This window comes from Pteropus medius, unplaced genomic scaffold (assembly GCF_902729225.1).
Source record: "Pteropus medius unplaced genomic scaffold, Ma_sr-lr_union100, whole genome shotgun sequence".
Taxonomy (NCBI): domain Eukaryota; kingdom Metazoa; phylum Chordata; class Mammalia; order Chiroptera; family Pteropodidae; genus Pteropus; species Pteropus medius.
In genome coordinates, this window is record NW_024344378.1 from 24,398,603 (window position 1) to 24,424,036 (window position 25,434).

Consider the following 25,434-nt stretch of genomic DNA (forward strand, 5'->3'; position numbering starts at 1 on the left):
CTATATTCTCTTGTAGCTCTCTGAGAATCTTTAGAACAATTGTTTCTAATTTTTTGTTGAGCAATTCCTGGATCTTCATTTCTTTGGGGCCAGTTATGAGAGATTTCTGTAGTCCATTGGTGGAGTCATTTCCCCCTTATTCTTCATGATCCTTGGAGACTTCTATAGGTGTCTGCAGATTTGAAAAAGCAGTCACCTTTTTAGTCTTTATGGACTGACATCAGTAAGAGAAAACTTTAAGCTGTGAGTAGGGGCATGTTGGAATATGCTGTGACCCCAAGTCAAGTGGTGCAGAGAGCAAAGTGTGGGAACATGCAGCAGTACTGGCTCTGAGAAGGCACGATGTCTTTGGCTAGAGCTATTGGGGTTCACAGCATTGCCAACTGTGTAGACCTTGGTGAGCACTGCCAGGAGTCTGCAGTGGCTGTAAGGGCTATAAGGGTCCTCAACAGTGCCTCTAGGTCCATCAGCTAGGGACCAGGGGGAGGAAACATGGGTAGCTAGAGACAGTGGTGAGCACACACTCAGCTGCAGTTTCCATGTCGGGGATGGGGCCAGGTGCAGACACATATGTACTATGTAGGGGTCAGGGTAGGCAGGGAGGATCAGGCCAACTAAGGACTCACTGGCAGTTGTGCAGGCCCTGCTAGGGTCTACACTTTTCCTACAGGTGTGTGCACTGCTGCGAAGGTCAGTGGTGGGGGTTAGGCCACGGGCATGCAGGTGTTCAGCTGGAGGGTCTAACTATAGATATGCATGGTTATACTGGCCAGTGCAGAAAACAGGACCTGATCTGGGTCCACAAGCTCTCTCATGGCTGCACACTCTCCCCCCAGGCAAGTACATGCAGTGGAGGCCAGCGATGGGGTTCAGGCTAAGAACACTTGGGTGCTCAGCTGGAGAAGCTAGTTCCAAGTATGTGCCCAGCAGTGGATGTTAATTGACAGCAGGTGTGTGTGTGTGTGTGTGTGTGTGTGTGTGTGTGTGTGTGTGTGTGTGTCTAGGCTGGTGTTTTACCCTCACAAAACTGCAGAGGCTTGAGCTGGCTTATGATGTGGTTCTTGGATTCCAGCTGGAGCAGGGCCAGGAAGTAGAGAGGGACTCTAGTGGCTGACATCAAAAAATGTGAATACCTATGGGGCAAAAGCTGATGTAATCTGGGCGGCGGGGAGTGGGGTTCCAGGTGGCTGTGCTGGCTATGTTGATTTTTGTCTGTGGTGAAATCTACTGGGTTTGTTTGCTGAGCAGGTCATTGTGGACTGTAATGGTTCCTTCTGTGTGACTGCTATCAGCAGGCCCTGATTTTCTTCCTTGTTCCTAGTCATCTCTGTACATCTCAGCTTTGCCAATCTGGGACGGGGATGGTGAAACTGAAGCAGGACCTTTGCATAGTAACCCAAAAGGATTGAGAAGCTAGTTGCTCACTCTATTCTTTCTTTCCTGGCGAAGGGAACTCTTTCAAGCTGGAAGTTCCCTCTTGGTGCCGAACAATGCTGGCTTGGAAAATAGAATGATTTTTATCATGAATTTATGCCTGTCCTCTACCTACCCACAAATTAGAATACTGGCCAGGGTATCCAGAAAGTAGATTCTCATTTATCTTTGTTAAAGATTTTGTTGGTCACCAAGAGCAAAGGGAAAGAGACCACATGCCTTGGATTAATAGTCCAGTTTCTTTTTGAGCTCTGACTGAGAGTTTCAAGTAAAAGGATACTTCTCCCTAACCTTCGATGTCTCTACCATCTGAGGTAAGACAGGTTATCACAAATTTTTACAGTCTTTAGGCTAGCTCACATTTGTGTAGAAGAGAGTTAAACTTTAAAAGCAAGTGTTTCTTACACTCAATATTATGTTAAAATTTCTTCAGATTCAAGCAATTTAAAAAATCTCATATTTAGGAAATAAAGACCCTTCAACTAGCAGCTCTGATATTACCCCACTGTATGACTATATGTAAAGGTCTTTGCCTCTTATATTAAGAGCAAATTATTACATTGCTCTTAATATAAGAAGTAAAGAATTTCTTTAGATGATTTCTAAGATCCATTCCAGCTTAATTATTTCTGTTCTCTTCCTTCCACGAAGAGTAAAATTCCTAAGCATATGACATAGGAACCTCCAGAAAGATTGCATAGACAGAGCTAAGACACAAGTTTCTTAGGCAAAGGAATTGGCAAAGGAATTACTCTGGAGAGAGAGAGAGAGAGAGAGAGAGAGAGAGAGAGAGAGAGAGGAGAGAGAGAGAGCGAGAGCGAGAGAGAGAAAGAGAGAGAATGAGAGAGAGAGAATTATTTTAAAACAATTTGCATATGTAATTGTTTTAAAATCTGCTCATCTTCGGAAATCTGAGGCAGTGTACATCAGATGTGGGATTGGACAGCTAATAACTGCATTTCTTTTGAAATCAAGTTCTTTGAATCTTTGAACCCTAGCTTCCAGAAGTTCTAAAGATTAGAAAGGTACAAACTTTTCTGAACTCTCATTTTTATTTATCCATGATAATATTATTGACTCTGTTTAATTTTTAATTAAATTTTTAATGCCAAAGCAAGACTGCAAGATACAGAATAATTACTCAACAAATGTTTGAGAAATATAATTAAATGGAAATACTTCCCAATGCAGAATTCACAAGTTATAAAACCAGAACTGGAATCTTTACTCTACCTTAGAAGTTGAAATTTGGGTGAATTCTTTCAGTTCTGGTTCTCATTTTCCTCATTTGTAAAATGGATAAAAAAATACCTGTCTCACGAGTTGATTATGAGACTCAAATAATAAGATATTCACAAAAGTGCTTCATTGACTTCATAGAATTCTACAGATAAAAAGAATTATTCCTCTTGAATTCAATTTATTTTCTTTTAAAAAAGCACTTTAAGATTCTAGGCACTTTATAAAAATCTAATAGTGGTTTTACAGAAGACTTTTTAAAATAGGTTCTTTTATGTGATATAAAGTGGTATTTTTATTTTATTACACTTACAAGTTGATGTAAATATATTATGTTCTCGTCTGTGGAATCTGGATGTGGTAGTCTTTCCAGACTGAGATATTTTTGACTAGTTAGTTCCCCATCCTCCACCCTAAGCTTGAATAGCTGGTGACTGTTTATTAGCCTTGTTTCTGTGCTGCTACAGAAGCTCTGGAGGGAAGCTCCTGACTCTCAGGACCTTCCCGCTGACATCCTCTGAGGTTGACTCTTTCTGTTGCAGGACTGTGAACACTTTGTCTCCAGCAGTGTAGAAGAGTAAAACATTGGGAATCCTGTGTTGGCCTCCATACCTACAAGGCTCCTAAGACTGGGCCATTTTTTCCTCCAGGCTGCTGTATCAGCACTCATTTCTTTTTTCTTAAATTATAATTGTCATATGTGATGTGTCACATGTCCTAGGTTCAAATTCAAGTCTTGCCCTTCATTAACTGGGCAGGGAGGTCTCTGAATCATTAATAACATTATATGAGTTTTAGGTGTACAATTCTATAATATATCATCTGTATACTACATTGTGTGCTCACCACCCAAAGTCTAGTCCCTTTCAATTACCATATATTTGACTCCCTTTTCCCTCTTCGTCTTCCCCCACACCCTTTCCCCTTTGGTAACTACCATTTTATTGACTGTACCTAATGAGTTTATTTGGCTTATTTGTTTGTTCATTTTTGTTTTAATCTTTACTAGTAGGCCAAAGTACACTGAAGATTAAATAATATTTATCCAAAAGTTCGATGACATTGCATTTTTGATGATCAACTCACATCTAGTATTTATAAAATCTTTGGATTATAAGTTTTCAATTGCACTTACACAAAGCACATCAATGGATCTCTTCACAGTCCTGGTGATTTATCTTTTTTGTTTGATTCTCCTCTTCCTATGGAACTGAAGCCATGCTCAAGGGAAGCTGCCACCTGGCCCCACTCATTGGAAATATTCTGCAGATAAATACTGATATCAACACATACTTAAACAAGGTTAAATATGATTAATTTTCTCCTAATTGTTTGCAATGAGTAAATAAGACAGGCTTCTATCTAAATAAAATATGGTTCCAGGCACGATGTTTTAAAGAAATAGTTTTAAAGGGAAATGTCCACTGGACACCCAGAAATTATTGTAAATGGTGTATAGCGAGTAGGCTGCCAGATGGAATGAGGTCCATAAGATGATTGTTGAAATTGCATATATTGTGATCTAGGTCATCTTTTTAGTAATTATTCTTTGATGAACTCTAATAGCAATGAAACTGCTTTCAATTGTAAAAGAGAATTTACTGATTTGCAGAGTCACGGCACTAAAATTTTCCTAGAAGCACACATTGATGCGAAGTTGAGGAAATAACTAAATGTTTAGGAACTTTCACAGTTTCTGTTATATTTGCTCAATGAATGAGTGAATAATATTTTACTCTTACCTATTTATATAGCAATAGCTCTCTAAATCTCGAGGGAATTATCTGAAATCTACTTTCCCCGAGTTGGCTAGTTATGAGAACACTGCCCCTGGAAGCTCCTTCTTCCTGTGTTTTGGGCTCTGGATTCAAAGAGATTGTGTCAGGACCTCAGTGCATCCATGTTATTAATTTACAACCTTGGTGAAGTTTTTAAAATCTCTCTGAGCTTTAATTTCAATTTCTTTAAAAGCTGAATAATAATTATTTTGCACAAGTTATTAGTATATTGTATATTCAAAAAGTTATTGAATGCCTACTTTGTGTTAGACACTATGTCAGATGTTGGGAATTTTCAATGATGAATGAAAAAAAGACCCTGGCATTATGGAATTTACAGTCTAGAGGGTGGGCATGTAGTTATGAAATAATCATACAAATAAGTGTGTGATTCTAAACCATATATCAGAGATACAGTAGAAAGAGGCCATGTAGCTTTGAGGAACAGTCAGCGAAGGTTCTCTGAGGAAGCGAAGTTGGAGCTGAGATCTAAAGAATGATTAGGCATCAACCAGGCAAAAATCAGATAAAAGTTTCTTCTAGGCTTTTTTAATCTGGAGAAGAATTACTTGTTAGAATATGGGAAAAAAGACCAATTTGGTTGTAGCCCAGACAGTAAGTAAAAACATTGTATGAGATGAGATTGGAGAGGTAAACAAGAGCTAAAACTTGTAGGTCTTACAAGGATTTTAAGAATATTCGTCTTTGGCATAAGAGCAATGTGATGCCATTAATGTGCCTAAAGGATTATCATGTTAACATTAGCCTTATGAAAAGATCACTCTGGGTGCTTTATAGAGAATGAATTATAAGGTAGCAGAAGGATTCAAACAATGGAAAAGATGAAAGACTATAAGTTTAGTATACTGAATAAGTTGCCATGAGAGGAAGACCCAAATAATACAATGGATTAAAGAAGTTAGGAATTTATTTTCATCTCACATGATAGAGAGGAGTGCTGGCAGGCTGCCTCTCTTCCATGGGAACCAGTTTTTCTCAGACTTGTGGTTTACCATCCTGTGCTCCTAGTCTATTGTTTTCATTTGCGTGGTCACAGTGGGGCCATCTCCATGCTGTCATTTCAGTCCATGGGTAGGGGGAGAAAAGGAGCTCATGCTGTTACCCTTTATGCAACAGCATAAGATTTACAAACATCATTCTGGTAAACTTAGTTCATGGAAAATTGGTTTTATGGCCACACAGGGAAGCTGGGAAATGTCCTTATGTATTAGTAAAACATAGAGTTCTCTAGTGCTAAAAAGATTATGTAGAAAATGAATAATGAGGGACAATTATTAGATGGAGGAACTTCTCTTAAACAGGAGGAGAAACATATTTATTTTAAGTATAAGAAGGAAGGAGAAATTTGGAGCAATTATAGGTTTGGTAGGCAAATTTAATAATATGAATAAAATTAATGATATAGCCCCTGTCACATAGTAGGAGTTGAATAAAGCATAACTATTGATGGTGATAATAATAGTAATATTACTAGTAATAATAATTATCATTTCAGTAATGTAATTTTTATTAGATTACTGGACCTAGAAGTTAAAATTATTTTTTTTTAAATTTGGATATGGTGACTTTTATTATTTCATTTTATTTTTCCAAAGTATACTTTTTTTTTTTAAATTTAAGTATAGTTGGTATACAATATTATATTAGTTATATTTGTTTCAGGTGGAAATCTTTTTTTAAAGATTCTTGTTAAAATGTAGCTAACATACAATATTGTATTAGTTTCAGGTGTACATCGTAGTTATTCAACATTTTTTTACCTAAGGAAGTGATCACCATGATAAGTCCAGCAACCATTGACATTGTACAACACTATCACAATATTACTGACTATATCCTCTATGCTGTACACTACATCCTCATGACTTATTTGTTTTATACCTGGAAGTTTGAACCACTTATTCCCTTTATCTTTTCCCTGCTTTTCGATATTTCAATTACAATTGACATTTAATATTATTTTATATTAGTTTCATTGTGCATTTATATAATTTATGAAGTGAAACCTTCAACTAGTCTACTACCTCCACTATACATAGTTATTACAATATTATTGACTATATACCCTATGCTTTACTTTACATCCCCATGATTATTTTGTAACTGCCAATTTATACTTCTTAATCTCTTTACTTTTTCACCCAGACTCCCAACATCCCTCCTATCTGGCAACCATCAGCTTGTTCCCAGCATCTGTGAATTTGTTTATGTGTTGTTTGTTTGTTTATTTTGTTTTTCAGATTCCACATATAAGTGAGATCATATGGTATTTTTCTTTCTTTGTCTGACTTATTTCCCTTAGCATAATACCTTTCAAGTCCATCCACGTTGTCACAAATGGTAGGATTTCATTTTTTTATGGTCAAATAATATTCCAACGTATATACATATACATATACATATACATATACATATACATATACATATACATATACATATACATATACATATACATATACAACACATCTCTATCCAGTCGTGTATTGATGAGCACTTAGGTTGCTTCCATATCTTAGCTATTGTAAATAATGCTGAAATGAACACAGAGGGTCCATATATCTTTTCAAGTTACTGTTTTGAATTTCTTTGGATAAATACCCAAAAGTGGAATTGCTGGGTCATAGGTAATTCTATTTTTTATTTTTTGAGGAACATCTCTATTGTTTTCTATAGTGGCTGCACGAATTTGCAATCCCACCAATAGTGCGCAACAGTTTCCCTTTCTCCACATCCTCACCAAAACGTGTTTGTTGATTCATTGATGATGGCCATTCTGATAGGTGTGAGGTGATATCTCATTGTGGTTTTAATTTGCATTTCTCGGATGATTGTGGCTTTGGACATTTTTTCATGTGACTTGACCACCTGTATATCCTCTTTGGAGAAATGTCTAATCAGGTCCTCTGCCCATTTTTCATTTGGATTTAGTTTTTTTGTATATTCAATTGCATGAGTTTTTTTTAATAAATTTTGGATATTAACCCCTTATTGGATGTGTCATTGGCAAATATCTTCTCCCATTCAGTAGATTGTCTCTCTGTTTTGTTGATGGTTTCCTTTACAGAGAAAAAACTTTTTGGTTTGATGTAGTACCATTTGTTTATTTTTTCTTTTATTTTCCTTGCACAAGGTAACGTATCAGGAAAAAAATATTACTAAGAGCAATGTCAGACAGTTTGCTGCCTATGTTTTCTTCTAGGAGTTTTATGGTTTGGGGTCTTACATTTAAGTCTTTAATTCATTCTGAGTTTATTTTTATAAATTGTATAAGAATGTGGTCATTTATTTTGCATCTATCTGTCCAGTTTTCCCAATACCATTTATTGAATAGACTGTCTTTACCCCATTGTATATTCTTTCCTCTTTTGTCACAGATTAATTGACCATATACCCGTGGGTTTATTTCTTGGCTTTCTATTCTGTTGCATTGATTTATGTGTCTGCTTTTATGCCAGTACCATGCAGTTTTGATTACCATACCTTGTACTATAGTTTGATATCAGGTATTGTGCTACCTCCAACTTTATTCTTCTTTCTCAAGATTCCTGTAGCTATTTGGGGCCTTTCATGGCTCCATATAAAATTTAGGATTATTTGTTTTAGGTCTGTGAAAATTGGTATTTTGATGGATATTGCACTGAATGTGTAGATTGCTTTGCGTAGTATGGACATTTTAATGATGTTAATTCTTTCTATCCATGCGCATAGTATGTGCTTCCATTTATTTGTATCTTCTTCAATTTCTTTCTTCAATGTCTTATAATTTTCTGAGTATAAGTCTTTTATCTCTTTGGTTAAATCTCTTCCTAGATATATTATTTTTTTGATGCAGTCATAAATGGGATTGTTTTCTTCATTTCTCTTTCTGATAATTCATTATTGGTACATGGAAATGCAACCGATTTCTGAATATTAATTTTGTATCCTGCTACTTTACTGAATTCATTTATCAGTTCTAATAGTTTCTTAGTGGAATCTTTAGGGTTTTCTATATATAGTATCATGTCATCTACAAATAATGACAGTTTTACTTCTTCTTTTCCAATTTGGATGCCTTTTATTTCTTTTTTTCTTGTCTGTTTTTTTTTTTGGGAGAAATGCTCTAAAAATATTAATTAAATCTATCTGATCTCATGTGCCATTTAAGGCTATGGCTTCCTTGTTGATTTTCTAGACGATCTATCCCTTGAAATCAATTGGGTGATAAAGTCCCCTACTATGACTGTTTTGCTCTTATTTTGGATGCATAAACTTTTACAGGGGTTACATTTTCTTCTTGGATTGATCCCTTTATCATTATCTAATGTCCCTCTTTATCTCTTCTTATAGCCTTTGTTTTAAATTCTATTTTCTCTTATATAAATAATTTGCTACCCCATTTTTCTTTTGTTGATTCTGTTTGCCTGAAATATCTTTTTCTATCCCTTTACTTTCAGTCTGTGTATGTCTTTCAATCTGAAGTGGGTCTCTGGGAGACAACATATGTATGGGTCTTGATTTCTTATCTATTCAGCTACTTTATGTCTTTTGATCAGAGCATTTAATCTATGTACATTTAAAGTGGTTATTGGTAGGTTCATAGTTATTGCCATTTATTATTCATATTTATGTTCTTTTTCTTCTCCCTCTTCTAATTCTTAGAGAAGTCCCCTTAACATTTCTTGTAATACTAGTTATTTTAGAGACGAATTCCTTTAGTTTTTTCTCATCTGGGAAGCTCTTTATATCTCCTTCAATTTTAAATGATAGTCTCATGGGATTGAGTAGTCTCAGTTGTAATTCCTTGCTTTTCATCACCTTGAGTATCTCTTGCCAATCCCTTGCGGCCTGGAAAGTTTACGTTGACAAGTCAGCTGACAATCTTACAGGGGCTCCCTTGTAGGTAACTAACTGCCTTTCTCTTGCTACTTTAAAGATTCTCTGTCTTTAATCTTTGACATTTTAATTATGATGTGTCTTGTTGTGGGCTTCTTTGGTTCCTCTTGTTTGGGACTCTCTGTGCTTCCTGGTCTTGTATGTCTATTTCCTACACCAGGTTAAGGAAGTTTTCCAACATTATTTATTCAAATAGGTTCTCAATCCCTTGTTCCCTCGCTTCTTTTTTTCTGGTACCCCCTATAATGCTAATGTTGTTACACTCGAAGAGGCTCCTGTGCAGGCCAAGGTCCCTTAAACTATCCTCATTAAAAAAATTTGTATGTATGTGTGTGTTCTGATTGGGTCTTTTTTGCTATCTTGTCTTCTAAATTGCTGATTTGATCTTCTGCTTCATCTAATCTGCTGTTGATTTCTTCTAGTGTATTGTTCATTTCGGTTACTATAGTCTTCATTTCTGACTGGTTCTTTTTTTATAATTTCTATGTCCTTTTCAGTGTTTGCTATCTCCTTGCTGAAGTTCTCACTAAGTTCCTTAAGCATCCTTATAACCATTGTTTTGAACTCTGTATCCGATATATTGCTTGTCTCCATTTTGTTTAGTTCTTTTTCTGGAGTTTTTGCCTGTTCTTTCATTTGGGACATGTTTATTTGTTTGTTTGTTTCTTTCTTTTTTTTGGCTGCCTCTCTGTGTTTGTTTCTATGCATTAGGTATAACTGTTATGTCTCCTAGTCTTGGGAAGGTGGCCTTATGTAGTAGGTGTCCTGTGGAGCCCAGTGGTGCAGTCTTTCTGGTCACCTGAGCTGAATGCTCCAGGAGTATCCCTTGTGTAGGTTTTGTTTGCCTTCCTTTTGTAGTTGAGCCTTGATTGCTCTTAGTACATCAGTGGGTGGAATTAACCCTCAAGCTTACTGGCCGTGAGGACTGGCCACGACTACAGCATATGTGCTGCTGTATGATGGAGTGGGATTTACCCCAGCAGGCTCTGGTGCCTGCTGAAACCCTCTTTGGATGTGCTGCTTGTGGGCTAATTACTGATGGTCTGTTATGGTTTGAAGCCAGCTCTCGCGTGTGCTGGTTCTGGAGCCTCATGGAAGCTGCTGCCTGTGACTAGTTGGTCTGGGGGCTATCTGGTAGGAGCTATCAAGTGATCCATGGTTTGTTGCTGCATGTGCTAGACCTGGAGGTGCATGAGAGAGGCCATGTTTCTCCAAATTGAAGCCAGCCATTACCAGTACCAGGCTTGGGAAAGCTTAGCAAAATTCCCAGAGAACCCCTAAGCCTGCCACTGCCTGCTATCTGTTCATAAGGCTCAGCCACTTTAAGAGCCTCAGTGGTATGGATGGTATGGGAGGTGGGTGGGACAGGGCCTCAGGGAATCACCAGTGTGGGGCAAGTGGTGTTCAGTGGGCTAATGCAGATTCAGATTTGGGACAAGTGCTGAGCCTGGGGCAACTCCACAGAAGTCTCAGAGCCCACTGAGGCCAGCTGCTGTTTGCCTGGGGGCCATATACCCCCAAGAGTTGTCCAAGAAAAACTACAGTGGGAGCCAACGACGGCTGCCTGTCAGTCATGAAAAGGTCTCTGGTGTTGTGCAAGTTGGAAGAGGTAGAGTCCCAGGGAGTCACCAGGGTGGAGTGAGCAGGGCTCACCAGGCCAATGAAAATTCAGACTGTGCTGTGTAGTCCATGTCCATGAGTCTCTGTTTGTTTGTCCTGTTCATATGTTGCTTTTAGGTTTATATCTCACATATAAGTGATATCATGTAATTTTTAGCATGATTATCTCGAAGTCTATCCATGTTGTCACAAATGGCAGTATTTCATCTCTTTTTATGGTTAAGTATTATTCCATTGTATATATGTACCACAGCTTCTTTAACCAATCATCTGTCGTAGGACACTTTGATTGCTTCCATGTCCTGGCCACCATGAATAATGCTGCTATGAACATCAATGTGCAAATATCTTTTCAGATATGGGTTTTCAAGTCTTTGGGGTAAATACCCAGTAGAGATATTGCTGGATCATATGGTCGATCAATTCTTAGTGTTTCGAGGAACCTCCATACTGTTTTCCATAGTGGCTGTACTAATGTGCAGTCCCATCAGCAGTGTATGAGGGTTCCTTTTTCTCCACATCCTCTCCAACATTTGTTACTACTTGTCCTCATGATTATAGCTATTTTAACAGGTGTGAAATGTTATCTCATTGTGCTTTTGATTTGCATTTCCCTAATATCTAGCGATGTTGAGCATCTTTTCATGTTTATTGACAAATGTATGTCATCTCAGGAGAAGTGTCTGTTCAGGTCCTCCGCCCATTTTTTGATTGGATCATTTGGTTTTTTGTTTTTATTGAGTCGTACGAGTTCTTTGTATATTTTGGATAGTGGGCCATTATTGGAGGTGTTGCTTGCAAATATATTTTCCCATTCAGATGGTTGTCTCTTTACCTTGTTGACAATTTCTTTTGCAGAACAGAAGCTTTTTAGTTTGATGTAGTCCCATTCATTTATTTTTGCTTTTATTTCCCTTGCTTTTGAGGTCAAATTTATAAAATCCTCTTTTAGTCCAAGGTCCTTGAGTTTAGTTCCTATGTTTTCTTCTATGCATTTTATTGTTTCAGGTATTATATTCAGGTCTTTAATCCATTTTGAGTTAATTTTGGTGTGTGATGATAGACAACAGGTGTGTGGTGATAGACAACAGGTGTGTGGTGACAGACAACAGGTGTGTGGTGATAGACAACATTCTTTTGCAGGTGGCTTTCCAGTTTTCCCAGCACCATTCATTGGAGAGACTTTCCTTTCTCCACTGTATGTTTTTGGCTTTTTGTTGAAAATTATTTGCCCAATATAAATATGGGTTTACTTCTGGACTCTCAATTCTGTTCCACTGGTCTGTGTGTCTGTTTTTCTGCCAATACCTTTCTGTTTTAATTACTATCGCTTTGTAGTATAATTTGAAGTCAAGCAGTGTGATGTCCCCAGCCTCGTTCTTTTTTCTCAGGATGGCTTTGGCAATTCAGGGTCTTTTGTGCTTCCATACAAATCTGATGTTTTTTTGTTCTGTTTCTTTAAAAAATGCCAATGGGAATTTGATGGTGATTGCATTAAATCTGTATAATGCTTTAGGTAATATGGTCATTTTAACTATGTTGATTCTTCCCACCCAAGAACACGGAATATCTTTCCATTTCTTTGTATCTTCTTCAATTTCTTTTAATAGGGTCTTATAGTTTTCATTATATAGGTCCTTCTCATGTTTCTTTAAATTTATTCCAATTTGTTGCAATTTAAAAGGAATTATTTTTTCCACTTCTTTTTCTGACACTTTATTATTAGAGTATAGAAACGGTATGAAATTTTTGAACATTGATTTTGTATCCAGAGACTTTATTGTATTTGCTTATTGTTTCTACTAGTGTTCTTGTGGAGTTTTTAGGGTTTTCTATATAGAGAATCATGTCATCTGCAAATAGTGACAGTTTGACTTCTTTGTTTCCTATTTGGATGCCTTTTATTACTTTCTGATTGCACTTGCTAGGACCTCCAATGACCATAATTTCTCTATCCAGTCGTCTGCTGGGCATTTAGGTTGTTTCCATATCTTGGCTATTGTAAATTATGCTGCCATGAATATTGGAGTGCATAGATCTTTACTTTTTGTTCACATAACAGTAGTAAGAAGTGGAGTGGTTCACCTTTTTAGACACCAAGTTAATAAGGGCTTTGATATCTTCAACATGTGGCTTCCAGTGTCACCCAGGATTCATCTCTTTGCATGGTAGTGGAGGGAGCTAAGAACAAGGAAAAGAGCAAATAGTGTTTTTAATGGATCGGATATGACAGTGGTACACAACACTTCTTTTACATTGCATGGGCTGTAACTTAGTCACAGGGTTATACCTAAATCTCAGAGGAACTGGGCAATGTGGGTATCTGTGTGCCCAGGAAGAAGAAGAGAACATAGATTATGGTAATCAGCTAGTAGTTTTGGGCACAATAACTTGAAAAACTAAGCAACTTCTTTAGTAGCTTCTTGATAAACATTGCAAATGTTTCACAATATATGTATGTCAAGTCCTTCTACTGTGCACCTTAACCTTATACAGTGCTGAATGTCAGTTTTATCTCAGTAAGACTGAGGGGAAAAAGCATTGGTGGTTCACACCAAAACCTTCTCAATGCGTAGGGCTGCTTTACAGATCACCCGGAGGAGTGTAGGTGTGAAGGGATGGAGAAACAGCAGTGTAAATCTGCTTGGTGTGTGCCTATGTGTGTGCACATGCAGGACTTGGAGTGGGGTAGAAGAGAAAGGGGTGGGCTAGAGACTTAGCAGGAAAGGAGTAAGATCAAAATCATGAGACATGTGGTTTTTAACCTCAATATTTAAATATTTTTCAAGAACATTATCAACTCAATAATACTATATTCTTTATGGTGACACCATTATTATTTTTAAAACCAATGTTATATTACTGTCCAGATGGGGTGTTTCCCTTTTCTTTTGCTGATATTAATATTTAAAATGCAATTATTGCAAATATTTTCATAATTCTTGGGATTTTCCTTAGAATAAATTTCTGAACATGATAGCAGTGTATCAATGGACATTGTGTGAACTTTTGACACATTTTATCTAGGAATGAAGGGAGACTTAGCAGAAAGCATAAGAACATGAGGCTTATACTGCATTTATTGTTCTGTAACCTTACGCTTAAATTTAATATATTAAATAAATATTTTCAGATGTTTAATTTTAAATGTTTAAAATAACATTATTAATGAAATGTACAGTATTCCATTATTTTAGATGTATCATAGTTTATCTAACCAGTCTTTTATTTTTGGCTAGATAAACTATTCTCAGTTGTTGCTATTAATATTTTAAAATTCAATTAGTATTAATTATTGTGCATCTCTGACTACTTTATTAGACTAAAACTTTGGAAATGGAATTAGTGAGTCAATAAATTTTGAGTTTTGATACATATTACCTGGGAAATTATTTTGTGCACTTAATTCATATTCCAAGCAGAATTTATTATTAACTGGTTCAACTTTTTCCATAGTGAATATGACCTTTTGGTTTCCTGACCTATGATCACCTAGACTCTGCTTGATTCTACCCAGCTACGAGGATTTCACACTGCTGGGGTATCCCATTTCCTCAATGGATAATTATAACCATTAGAAGTTTCTTTCACATGTTGAGCAGAACCTTTTCTCCTTGCAACTTCTACTTTTTGATCCCTGCTAAGTTTTTCTTTTTGAGTTGTAGTGTTGTGGCAGTTACCACACAGAGGCAGGATGGACCTCCTGCACCAAATTTGATTTAGAAGTTGAGATCAAAGGTGTCATGCACACCCCAATAGGATATGAAAAAGTTTATCACTGACATAATGAAGCTTTCTGTGGAGGCTAGGGTGGTCCCTAAGTAGATCCCAAAATGTCCTGACACAGCAGGAAAAGAATACTGGCTCAAGGTTAGGGGATGAGAGCTCTGTATGCCCGTCAGAGCTTGGGTGGTTTAAACACTCTGCTTGTACCAACGGAGAGACTACTAGAATTTTTTTTATATCAATTTATCCAGATGTGAGTAGAAGAAAAAGTAAGGCTGAGAAGTTGCCAACAGCCAAACACCAAAAAATGGAGTCATATTTATCATGTATAGAGACCCTGTTTCCCATACTATAACATATTTTTTCAAATATCTGAATGTACCTTCGGGTTTTTTCATTATTCTTCTATAAGAAAAGCACACTCGACTTTTTTCAACTGTGTTTTATAAAATATGATTTCAAGTGTCTTCAGTTTCCTTATTTTCTTATTAGGTTGCTCAGTTTCTTGTGGGCATCAGGAAGTAGTCACACTGAGAGCTAAATTTTACGCCTTTAAAGATATCTTTAAGTGAAGTCCTTCTTGTAAATTATCTGTGGCTCTTATTTGGAGAATGATGTAAATGGGAGACTACTGGGGCAGGGGAGGAATTAATAAATAAATTGGACTGGGTTACAGTTTTGTTTGGGGAAACACAGTAAATTTTATTTTAGGCATGTTGATTTTTTAATGATGATGGCATATCCAGGTAGTTCCTATACTTAAAAAATCTTAGAAGTCAACCTTCTCAATTATTTTAAACAATCAACTTATGATTCATGTGAAAATTCTGCTCTAGCTTTTAACTTACATTGTTTTTAGCATCTGCCTTTGAGATCCTACTTTCCTTCTGGGCTGTGTTCGCTGCAATGTGATCTGTTCCATACTTTTCCAGCATCGCTTTGAGTACAACAATGAGATATTTCTAAAAGTTATAAAGTGTTTGTATGAAAACTTCATGATTCTAGGCACAGCCTGGATACAGGTAAAGTCATTTCCTTTAAATAGGAAATAATTTTCTAGGTAATTTATTCTTCATGCCTATCCCATCCCTTTGCCTTTTTCTCAAAATGGCTAAAGTAATGTTTATCAAACTATTATTTGTAACCACTTAGTGAGTTATCAAATCAATTTAATGTGTTGAAAGGAATTTTAAAACATGAACTATAGTAATAGAAAGAAAAATATTATGTCATAGTGCATCAAAAAATAACAAGGTATTTTTGAGAAAAATTTTTTCCTGATTTGTATATCTATAGATGAAAAAGGTGGTGGTGTAAAGTATATTTCTTACTATAGTACATTGTCAAAAATGTTAGTAACCTATAATATACAATCATTAACAATTAAAATTCAATGTGGATCATAGGTCATAATGTGTTCCACCTGGGAAGGACCCTGGAGAACAAATAGTCGACCTCTCATTTTTAGAACAGGAAACTGTCACCTGGAGATATTAAGCATATTTTCCAAAGTAGCCTAGCCTAGACAAGGAATGAGCTACACCTGGATCTAGATTTCTCGATTATCTATCTAGTTTGATACAAGCTACCAGCCTGAATAAAATGCTTCAGTGCCTACTGAGGGTATTAAGTTATGAAGGTGCTGTCTAAAGCAGTCAGCAAACTTTAAGATTGGGAATGGCCAGATGAAGGAGGGCAATGTGCACATTCTTGGGAGTATAAAAATGCCTAAATAAAAATAAACTAAGTAATTTTAATCTTTCTAATGCATGGTTTCTTCATTACAAAAAAAGGGATATAAGTTCTACTGACTTTTTAGGTGACTTGCAGAAATATGTGTATGGTAAATTGGGATACACACTGGGTTCTAGCTCTATCACTAATTTGGTTTCTTAGACTGGTTGACTAACCTTTCTGAACCTCAGTATCCTCATTTGGAAGGAGATGCTATGCTCCTGAATTCCTTCAGATAATTATGGTTACGAAATAAATTTAAATAGTTTTGGAATTGCTTTACAACTTGTGTATACTGTAACTCTGGCCATTATATCAGTTCCCTCTCCTTCAAGTTCCAAGTATGTTCTTGGAATCAAGTGCAGGAAGCATGTCTTATTCATCTTTATCTACTCAGCACATAGAAGAGTGTCTGATACATAATATGGGACTCTAAAAGTTTGCTGAGTGAATTAACGAATAATTTTTTTACTCTTTCATCTCTACAGTGCTTTCTCTTTTATAATACATTATCTCCCAGGAAGTCATAATAAATTAATCGAAAAAATTATTGAACAAAAAAAATTTATTTTGGAGAAAGTGAAAGAACACCAAAAATCCCTGGACCTCAATAACCCTCAAGACTTTATTGACTATTTTCTGATTAAAATGGAAAAGGTATAAATGACCCAGATTTGCTACTTCATCTTTGTGGGTGATATGACTCATGGATTAGCTTTGATCTTCCTGATGAAATTGGGATAGTAAAACAGTGTTTCTTCTTAAAGATGTATTAATTGCTTGTGCAAACCATATTGAGTGTCTTGAAATACTTCTAAATTCTCACCTAAAATGACTTAGAAGGTTTTATATTTGCCATGTTAAAGCTGGTTCTTTATTTAGAAGCAGATTAAAGCACACACACACAAACAAGCACATACACATTATTTATTAATGATAAGCAACATATTATTGTTCATAAAATAAGTTCCATAAATGGAAGATGTAACACATGAGGGAACATAGGAATCGATAGGAATCTAGAAAGGCTTGCCTTTGGAAAAACACTGAGAAATCTTCCCAGATGACACAGATTTAGTGAGAACTCTGGCTTAGATTAACAGAGAAGACAAAATAGATCTAGGGAATGAAATTGCAGTGATCAAGTATGTGGAATTTTCAAAAGGGTTATCTTGATTGTAATTGAGAAACTGTTGAGAGTATAATAACTGATGACATTGGGAATAGGGATGCAGTTTGGGGGGTAGGTGGTTCTGGAGGCTTGAATAAGAAATTTAGACATGATAAAATAGACAATAGTTGATAGAATTGACAGTAGCAGCGATGACTTGATAAAAATTATGTCCAAAAAAAATTATAGAGTAACTCATTGGCTCTTGTGGGTAAGAAAGTGAGGAATCAGAAAGGACTTGTTGGAAATTTGTAACTGAATTTATTTTAACTGTTTGAAGGAATCCTAACAACTCATCTAACTTTATCTTTCAGCTATAGCACTCTCTGATGACTGGCTTAATTTTCCAAATAAGCAAATTAAGCAAATAATGATGTTATTGAGCTATTTTATGTTATCTCTAAGGCTCTTTTATTAGGCAATTCTAACACATCATTCTTAGGAAAAGCACAATAAACAATCTGTATTTACCATGGACAACTTGATCATTATGGTAATGGATATATTTTCTGGGGCAACAGAGACAATATGCGCCACCCTGAGATATGCATTCCTGCTCTTGCTGAAGCACCCAGAGGTCACAGATATGATCACAGATGATGCGCAGAATGAAATTCCAGGTGGAAATTGGCAGGCAACATTGATAACTATTCCACTCTTCACCTGCCTAAACGATGTACGAGAAAATTTCACTAGTACATCTTCCTATTATTGGATATATTAATTTCAAATTAGATTATAGTACAAAAAGAGAAAAACAATTTAAATAGCAGCAGAGATTTGAAAGGTCATTGTTTCCCTGCTATGGTGGAGAGTCCTTGATTTGCATTGGGATGGATGAAGTAAACAGAGTTGTCTTATGATCTGGAAAGAATTTGCCTTCCTCTTTCCCTGAAAAGATAGCACTTGATATACCTTCCATGTCCAGATAAGTATATTTTCATCAAAAGATATTTCTACTCAAATGCACTGGCAATCTAAAGATTGACTCAACAAAATTACATTCTTTTTCTACCAAAGAGACTTACTCTCTAAGTAAAAAATTACACAAACGAATATTTCTTTTCAAATATACCATTTTGGGCAAACAGATTTTTCCTCACAAACATGATTTCTCCTGCAAATGCAACTTTTCCATTTTTCCTCCTCTTTTTTTTTGTTGAGTCCTCATCTAAGAGGATTATTTCTATCACCACTATATCACATTTTGTGTTTTGGCACATTAAAACACTTTTAGTACAATTAAATCTCACAAAGCTCATCTCCATGACATCAACACCAGATTTTCTACTTTGTTTAAAGTCCTTCTTCCCTCCCAGTATGAATGAGGTTCTTTCCAAATGGTACAATTTAAAAGCATAGCCTCAAATTCCTTTGCTTGTGCACACGTGAGATATGATGATATATTTCTTTCATGTGACACGGACTCGTTTAGCCAAATAACTTCACTTATACTTCTAAGACCTACGTTGATTATGATTATAAATAGTATATGACATTTTTTCTTTAAACTTTTAAATCTTATATACGTTGCAAAAGCCCTTCTCATGTCATATCTCCCCATTGCTTCCATTTTCATTTTCCATTGGATTTTTTCAAATGGAAAAACATTTTTTGCATTATATCATTTATATTTTTCTCTTTTTCTTCCCACCTTCATCTCTTACTGTACCATTTTACTAAACATCTGGTTTTATAAGCAGTTCCTAATCACTTTATATAATCACTTTCTTCTAGACAAAACTCCAGCCTCTCAATCTGAGAAAGTGTAAAAATTCTCTAAAATTCCTAACCTTTTATTTTATAGCTATTAAGTCACAGAGTTTTATATGCTCCTTACAAAAAAACATTCTTCAGGTTGTAGATAAATACCATTTGACCCAAATAGCAACATGGTATTGGAGAAAATGGTTTATAGACTCTATCAGCAATGGTTTTTCCTCATAGAAAAAAGTTAATAAGTATTTGTTTTAACTAATGAATAGTCCTACTTAAACTATATATTATTAACATGTATTTTATAGGTAAAAGAAAAATATAATTCACTAACACAAATTACTTTCAGTAATCTTATTCGATTTCTAAGATTGTGGTTTTGGGAATCAGAAAGACCACATAATATCTGGATGTACTTAAGAAATATATTTACTTTTCTGAACCTGTTTTCTAATTTTTAAGATACACAAAATAATACCCAACACATAGAATCATTTTAAGGAATGATAAAGTAATATAATAAATAATGCAGCATGCTTTTCGAATTTTGCATTCTAAATAAATGTTAACTTACTTCTTGTTCCTATGTGCTGAGTCAACTAAACATCTTTTTTAATTGTTTTATTTATGAACCATTTACTACAGTGGGTAGAACTTACCTTCTTGGTACTTATGTATTTAAAATAAAACAACTGGTATACACAAAGAGGTTATACTACATGGTTTATAGTGAGCCTTCAAGATTGCAGACCCCTAAGTCTATCAAACAAAAGTACACAAAATAGAAAATCGAAGTTGAGAAATGAAGTTCATGATTCAATTGTGTTTTATATGCACATGTATTTAAGTCTCTAAAGAGATTACAATTTGTCCAGGAAATTGAAATTGTTTCTTTTTTTTCCCTTACGGAGATAGCCATACGTAATTTTCTGTCTCCCCATCTCCCAGCACAATGTAACCATAATTAAGAAGATTATTTTAAAGGTCTTTCCCATTTCACATAAATTCTGATTCCTATCTTGCAGCTAAAGTCCAGGAGGAGATTGACTGTGATTGGCAGACACCGGAACCCCTGCATGCAGGACAGGTGTCACATGCCCTACATGAATGCTGTGGTTCATGAGATCCAGAGATACATTATCCTTATCCCCAACAACCTACCCTATAAGATTACTCAGGATATTAAGTTCAGAGAATATCTTATTCCCAAGGTGAGAGATCTTTCACTGATACTCCTTCTTAGGAATCTTAGGTTATCAACTATCACAGTAGTAGAATTACAGGTTGCCTAACTTCCTACAGGTATTGCTAATCATAACTCAGGCATCTTACTGGTGCTCTGATCACATGCTCCTTTCCTTCTAGTTCATTGATACAATCTTATAGATATAATATTGCTTATATCACCACAGGATTTTTAGTACACTCTGCTGGTCCATTAGCCCAATCTGCTGTCTACTTCTCTGCTTTACAGTGTATGTCTTAATATTCCTACCACTTAACCAGTATCTTATACTCTCCTTGCTTCCTCAACTATCTGTATCACTTACTTGTCAAATTTTTCATAAATAAAATATGCAACAATTTAATTGAAAGAACACAGTAGAAGGAGGGAATATTTAATAGTTTCTCATCCTGATGGGGAAGTAAAGGGTTTTCAGAATACAGCCACTTAAGAGGAGTTTTTAAGAAGACCTCATACTCGGTTCCAAACAGAATGAGCTGGATTTTCAGTGACATCAACACTTTAAGACAATAGTGCAATTTATTTGTTGAGAACAATGTACTTCAAGGAGCTTCCTTAATTTTCTAAAAAGCAAGTACTTGGGTCAGCCTACAAATTGGAGAGGATGGCCTTGGAGTCAATGAACAGTGCCCTGGACTGGCATTATATGATTTAAGACCTGTTGGGCTTAGTCATTAATTTATGTGACATGAAATAAATAAATTCTCCTTTTTATGCCTCAATCTCCTCACTATAAAACAAAAGGATAAGTTAAAGGACTTTTTTCCAAGCTCCATGACCTCCTTTATAATCTAGTTTATCTGTTTCTTCTTAAATCAGGGCACAAGTATATTTATATCTCTGACTTCTGTCCTATATGATGACAAAGAGTTTCCCAACCCAGATCAGTTTGATCCTGGCCACTTCCTGGATGAAAGGGGCAACTTTAAGAAGAGTAATTACTTCATAGCTTTTTCAGCAGGCAAGCAAGCTTCATTTTTATCTATACATCAGGGATCAAACTAGATGAGGAAGGCTTTGCATGGAGGTGACTCTGCATTAGACAAATAGTCATTTGTATGAGGCCAGAGGCACAACCCCCAAAGTCTAGGTTTTCATTGGATTGGAGGCTGATCACTGAGTTCTGTTCCATAACCCACCACTGAGATTCTTAAGAACTCCTCCTAGAAGCCTGACTCCACTCATACTTTCCTTACCCACCCAGGGAGGCCAGTTCACTCAATACACTTCACTGAGGACCCTATGTGGAGCGGACTCATGTTCAGACCCAAGGATACAAATGTAAATAAGAAACAGATCTTTTCTCTAAGAGAGAGGAAGGCAAATTAACAGGCATTGAGACTCCAAAGAGACAAATACTCTTTGTGGGGACGTTGTGGGAGCCCAGAAAGAGAAGCTCCTGATTCTTGCCTTTTGGGGGGGTGGGGCAGGAGCAGAGGGCAAAGTAGTTGGAGGGTAAGGGAAAATTTCTTGCAGAAAGTAGCATTTGAGTATCACCCTTCAATTTGTCAGGGTCCTGGAAAAAATAGGTGGCATACTCAAAAAGGCCAATTAAAGAAAGTTTAATGAAAAGAATGTTTTCAGAGGTGTGAACAGGATTAAGGGAAGTAACAAGATGTGGTAAATTACTCAGGGACTAGCACCGGCAGGAAGATGTTACCATCCTAGGTTGGAAGAAACAAGGGAAGGTAGATGTTACTGGAACCCAAGTAGATCTTTAGCAAAGAGAGAATGTATGCCTCAACAGGAGATGTGTCTATAGGTGGAGGAATATAGTCACTGCCTAAACTGTGGCCTGGCAGGGTGAAATTAAGGAAATCATACTCTGGTCATTTTAATATCTAATCCTCTGAATTGAGAGAGAACTAACTTCTGGGTTTATGCACTCTGTAGAAATCAGCTTTCTTAACATAGTGTAACCATAAAAGACAAACACACACAGAATGGGCCTGGAAGGATGAAGAAACAAAGAATATTCAGCACACTCCAAAGGAGAAACAGTGGGAAGAGTAGAGGGTGAAGGGTTTTTCCTATAGAAGTCACTGAAACAGAGACAAAAATGGGAGATTTGCTCCTGATTGAATATCTAAGAAAATAAGTATCAAGAAAATTTTGGTCTTGTCATCCCAAGATTATGAGCAATACCCAGAGATGATCCCAAAACAAGACACTACTATACTGTTCCTTATCTTTCTCCTTGTATTTTGGGCCCACTGTTGCATAACGAGCCTGCTCAAGATTTCTATTCATTTCACATTTGCAGGCTTACTTTTATTCTGACACTGTGGGTACCATTACAAGATCTAAGGCCCTACATTAAGAGCTTATGTTCCAGTCTGTGAGATAGATGAATAATTATAATTTCACGTGAAGTGTGCTGTATCAGGAGCATTAACGAGGGTGTGGAAAACAGAGAGGGAGTGAATTACATACCCTGAGCACGTCAAAGAAGTTTGCGTACAATTGATGACATCTGAGCTAGATCTAGAAGGATGTGGAGAATATCAGCAGGAAGAGCAGAGGAGAAGACTAGTTCATTTGAGGGAATGACTGGAATGTGAGATAACAGTCGAAATTGCCAGTCTGTTTTGAGATTAGTGGATAGGTAGTAATGCTTGTGGCTAGTTTGTGATGTTTCTTTTTATACTTAGTAATGGTAAGCTCTTGAACTTTTTTAAAGCAGAGATACGACAAGGTTAAGGTTATATTTTAGAATAAGGATGAGGAGAGATAAACCTATTGAGTTGTGTGTTGGAGGTAGATAGAAAAGTACAGTGTGTATCTCATGCCAATTGGAATACGTAAGTGTGTGTGTGTCTGTGTGCGTGTAGAAAAATGTCACTGACGAGACTCAGCAAAGCAAATCCAGAAAATATTTAGTCATATAGCGTGCATGTAGAAATAATGTGCTGAGGAAATGAAAGAAACCGGGTTTCAATGTAGATAGGAGAAGACATAGGTTAATTAGCCTTTTACTGACATTTATTTATTTATTTGTTCTATATTTTTTAAGCCTCCCTGCATGCTAACACAGAAACGGCATTAAATAAATATTTAATTTATGTGTCATTTTTAGGAAAAAGAATTTGTATTGGAGAAGGCCTGGCCTGCATGGAGCTGTTTTTAATACTGACCCACATTTTACAGCATTTTATTTTAAAACATTTGGTTGATCCAAAGGACATAGACACCACCACAGCCTTCAGTGGGGTAGGCTCTATAGCACCCCCTTATGAGCTCTGTTTCATTCCAATCTGATGAAAGAGCAGGCTACCAGTTTGCAGAGCAAGTCTCTCCACCCTCACCTGAACAAGCCGGATGCTTTCTGTCTAGTGTGTTAGCCATTATCCATCTCTCCCTGAACAGCAGTAATGACATTCCTGAGCTATCTCCTCAAATTTGCCATATCCTTTAAAAAATAAAACTATAAAACCTCTAGTGTGAAACATAAAGTCTTATTTCTGTTTTTCTTTTTCCTTAAAAATATTTTTTTCAATTACAGTTGACATTATCATCAATAAGAGAAAGTAATCTCAATCTTGAACTCTGCAAAGATGTTTCTAAAAATAGGTCACAAAAAGCACCAATTATAAATAGGTCTTAATATTTAAACTATCTATTCATCAACAGATATCACTTAAGATCATCACAAGACTGGGAGAAATATCGGCAATGAATATATATCCATGAGAAGGTGGCTCCATAGTGTAGTGGTTAGCACGTCTGCTTTGCACGCAGAAGGTCCTGGGTTCAAGTCCCAGGTGGAGCCACAGACCATACCCCGGGTGCACCAGGCCCTGGTGCACCAGGCCTCTTCAGTGCGGCAGGGTTGCCAGGCCCTTGGTGCACCAGGCCCCAGGTGTGTCAGGCCCCAGGTGCGCCAAGCCCTGGGTGCATGCCATGAGCGTTGGGAGGGAACATCCTGCCTTCAGAGATCCACTTCTTGTGGGGGAACAGTAACATCCATGGGTCGGGGTGGAAGTGGGGGGGCGGGAATTAAAGAAGGTGGGGGAAAAGAATATATATCCATGAAAGGAGTTATATCCAGACCATATAAAGAACTAAGGAAAAGTCTATGGCCATGCTACCCTGAACAAGCCCGATCCTGTCTGATCTCGGAAGCTAAGCAGGGTCGGGCCTGGTTAGTAGTTGGATGAAGACCACCTAGGAAGACCAGTTACTGTAGGTGTAAAAAATAAAAAAATAAAAAAATAAGGGATTGTATGCTGACAAGGTTCTTGTAATCTGTGAGGTCAACCAAGGGTTGTCTCGCTTAAAAAAAAAAAGAACAAAGGAAAAAAAGATACCTCAAATATTTTTTAAATGGGCAAAATGTTTGAATAGTCACTTTACAACAGAGGATTTTCATGTGGCCAATAAACATGAGAAAAGATACTCAACTTTATTAGTTACGTGGACAATAAAGATGTTTTCTTCTTCCTTTTCCCTGAAAATTAACAGGCCCTTTGGGAGAAAAGGATACAAATAACGCCAGTGAATGTGCATTGAATATTTTTTTAGAAAACTATTATTTAACTAACTGGGTTCAAATACTCTACTCAAGTGAAGGTAAAAGTGATGTGTTGAGTTTATGCATGTTGAATATTTTGCTGGTAAGGGAATTTTTAGGTAAGACATCGCTTTAAAGTTTCCAAAGTTACCTTTATCTAGTATGCTTAGATAATGGACTTCTGGATTCTTCGTGAAAGGCTTCGTTACTCACAAAACTTGTCTTCCAGTCAACACTTAGTGACTTCTTTGACACATTGGTTGGTAGTAATATAAGCATTTAGGAAGGAAGAGTATATCTCCTTCAAGAAGGGGGACTATTTAGGACCACAGATGCTCCCAGGAAACACTACTAAGGTAGGAGT

The 25,434-nt window shown here is 36.5% G+C and overlaps 1 protein-coding gene and 1 non-coding gene across 2 annotated transcripts in view; both read left to right on the top strand.

Moving 5' to 3' along the window:
• Positions 1–342: 342 nt before the first annotated feature.
• LOC120608941 (cytochrome P450 2C42-like) overlaps positions 343–25,434 on the top strand; it is a 38,706-nt gene continuing 13,614 nt past the window's right edge. The window contains 3 exon segments of the mRNA XM_039870906.1: positions 343–397; positions 15,567–15,720; positions 16,916–17,084. Of these exon segments, the coding sequence (XP_039726840.1) occupies positions 343–397; positions 15,567–15,720; positions 16,916–17,084 (378 nt within the window).
• TRNAA-UGC (transfer RNA alanine (anticodon UGC)) lies at positions 24,257–24,330 on the top strand. Its single transcript has one exon. It is a non-coding gene; the product is annotated as a tRNA-Ala (tRNA).